At 35.4% G+C, this 2,500-nt stretch overlaps 1 protein-coding gene across 1 annotated transcript in view; it reads right to left on the bottom strand.

Moving 5' to 3' along the window:
* Positions 1-2,348: 2,348 nt before the first annotated feature.
* LOC125030948 overlaps positions 2,349-2,500 on the bottom strand; it is a 912-nt gene continuing 760 nt past the window's right edge. The window contains exon 3 of the mRNA XM_047621366.1: positions 2,349-2,500. This exon is cut by the window's right edge and continues 17 nt beyond it. Coding sequence (XP_047477322.1) covers positions 2,349-2,500 — 152 coding nt within the window.

The raw sequence follows: 2,500 nt of genomic DNA, 5'->3' as shown, positions 1-2,500 counted from the left end.
AAACGAAGTGGAATAGAAAAACATAAAAGGTAATATTTATTAAGGTAAGGGAGACAAATAACAAATACAAAGAATATTTCCGTACAGATATAGTGGCAGTAGTTATACTGATAGCAACAACTGTAATGACAACAATAATGGTAATGATAATTGAAGTATTCTAGAGAGAATAATGGAGATTTAGGTAATAATGATAACAATGGTGATAAAGCTGATATTGATAATTTAGACCTTGAAAGTGTGGCCTTGATGCTAATAAGGACAAGTATGGTAATGATTATGATATTACTAATGATAGCAATGTCAATAACTTTGAAAATGGAGATACCAAATTTAATATTGACAATACTGAAAAAAAAATACTGTAATGATAATGACGATAATAAAACCAAGTATAAAGAAAATGAATCACTGTGGTCACGATAGTCTCATATCATTTATTTTCTATCAGAAAGAATATATCTTTTAATCAGCTATGGCAGAGATGATGATGATATTAACACATAAAATTCCAGTTACATTTTCCAATGATAACAATAATATTGATGATATTCATACAGAACATCAGCTGTATAAACAGATAAGCATGATGACAATAATGACATTAACACAATATAATTTATATAACCTGATGATAACAATAATACCGATGACAAAAATGAAACCAAAAACCACAGTACTGATAATCATAATAATAGATGAATTGATGATAATGAGAATGCTTATGATATCATGCCACGTTACCCTATACTCACCCAGTATGATACCGATAAATTTGTTTTGCTCGTGGGTGAAAATAACGTAGATTACGCAAATGCTTTTGACGAGATAAAATATGATGCATTTTTAGGATATCAGTGGAAGGGAAATCGAAAATTACTCGTACCTTTAATGGAGTCGGGAAGCAGAAGAAATTAACACCACGGAGAAAGACTAAAAAACAATTTAAAGACTTTAAAGAATTGTAGACAATAAGTTGAAAACTAAGTGAAAAGGGCATTTTGAATACGAAGAAGAATAAATTACCCGAGGCTCAGTCACCGCAGCCGAAACACTAGAAAAGAAAAGACTATCATCATCCAAAAGACCGAAAAAAGACCGAAAGAGGATACGAAGAAAGCCGGAAACTAAAAAAAAAAAAGACCGAAAAAGGACCGAATATCTGAATATCTGTCTGAATATCTATAGATTCGAAACGCCATAAGCCCGAAAAACGTCTCCCGATATACAAAACAAAAAACAGACGAATACCGATGCATATCATATCCCTGAAGACCGAAACATTAACAGATGACGAAGAAGACCGAAAGTCAAAATAGACAAAAGACAGAAAAATATCACCTATAAAGTCGAAACTTCAGAAATCAGAAGACTGGAAACGTTACATGAAAGACCGAATAAGACAGAAGACCGAATACAGTTGAGTGTGATAAATGCACAATTCTTAGTAAATGTGTAATGTTTGATAGTATAAATATTTATACTAGCACACACACACACACACACACACACACACACACACACACACACATATATATATATATATATGTATATGTATATATACATATACAGTATATATATCTAGAGAGAAAGTGAGAGTGAGAGAGTGATAAACAGATAGAAACATACACACATACAAAGTATGTGTGCATGTATATGTATACATGTGCGCGTGCGTATTTGGATGGAAGTATAATTGCCTTCCATGTACTCAACGAGGGAAATAAAATAACACATCAAACCAACATCACTGTTTATTTGTTTCTTTTACAATCTATGCCACACCGATTTTCTTTTTTTCAGAAAAAAAAAAATATATGGAAGACACCCTTAACCCAATGCCGTCGGGGAAAATGAACAAAAAATGGGGAAAATGCTGTGCCCATTTTCTATATTTTTTGTGAAATGTCTGCTCATAGATGGCTTTGCTAGTGCTTAGCCACAAAGGAGTCAATTAATAGACCTTGTGACCATACGTGATTTGAATTGGCGGGAAAAACGTGTTTTTTACTAGTGCTATGGATATCGATGGTATTATTTTTATTATAAACATTATCATTATTATAATGTTTTTTAATATTAGTAACAGCAAAATAAGATAATGTAAAATATTTCGTAAATCAAAGAAAAGGGTGAACGGGCGAGACGGGCAGTACTCCTAACTGGCTCATTGGTGACTTAGTACAAGTATAGCCATCTATGTGTAAAAACAATCAAACAAGTACTAACAGTGGGCATAGCACGTGTCTACCCGTCGTACCCGTCGGCAAGGGGTTAATAGCAATTCAGAAGAAGGAGAGAGAGAAAAAAATACTTTGTGTACAGAGAGGGGACGTGGGAGTTGCAGCTCATGGCAGGTAGGCCATGACGGTGTCCATGAGCTGCGTGCCGTTGTGTGGACACATGGGGAAGGCGGCGCCGCAGTCCCCGCCTCGCCCGCCGAAGCTCCTGGCCTGCAGGTACTCTCCCCTGGCGCCCCCGGGGGGAAGGACTCCCTCCC

The sequence above is a fragment of the Penaeus chinensis genome, chromosome 12, assembly GCF_019202785.1.
Source record: "Penaeus chinensis breed Huanghai No. 1 chromosome 12, ASM1920278v2, whole genome shotgun sequence".
NCBI classification, from domain to species: domain Eukaryota; kingdom Metazoa; phylum Arthropoda; class Malacostraca; order Decapoda; family Penaeidae; genus Penaeus; species Penaeus chinensis.
The sequence above is the reverse complement of the archived record's forward strand: the minus strand, read 5'-3'. Positions and strand labels throughout refer to the sequence as shown.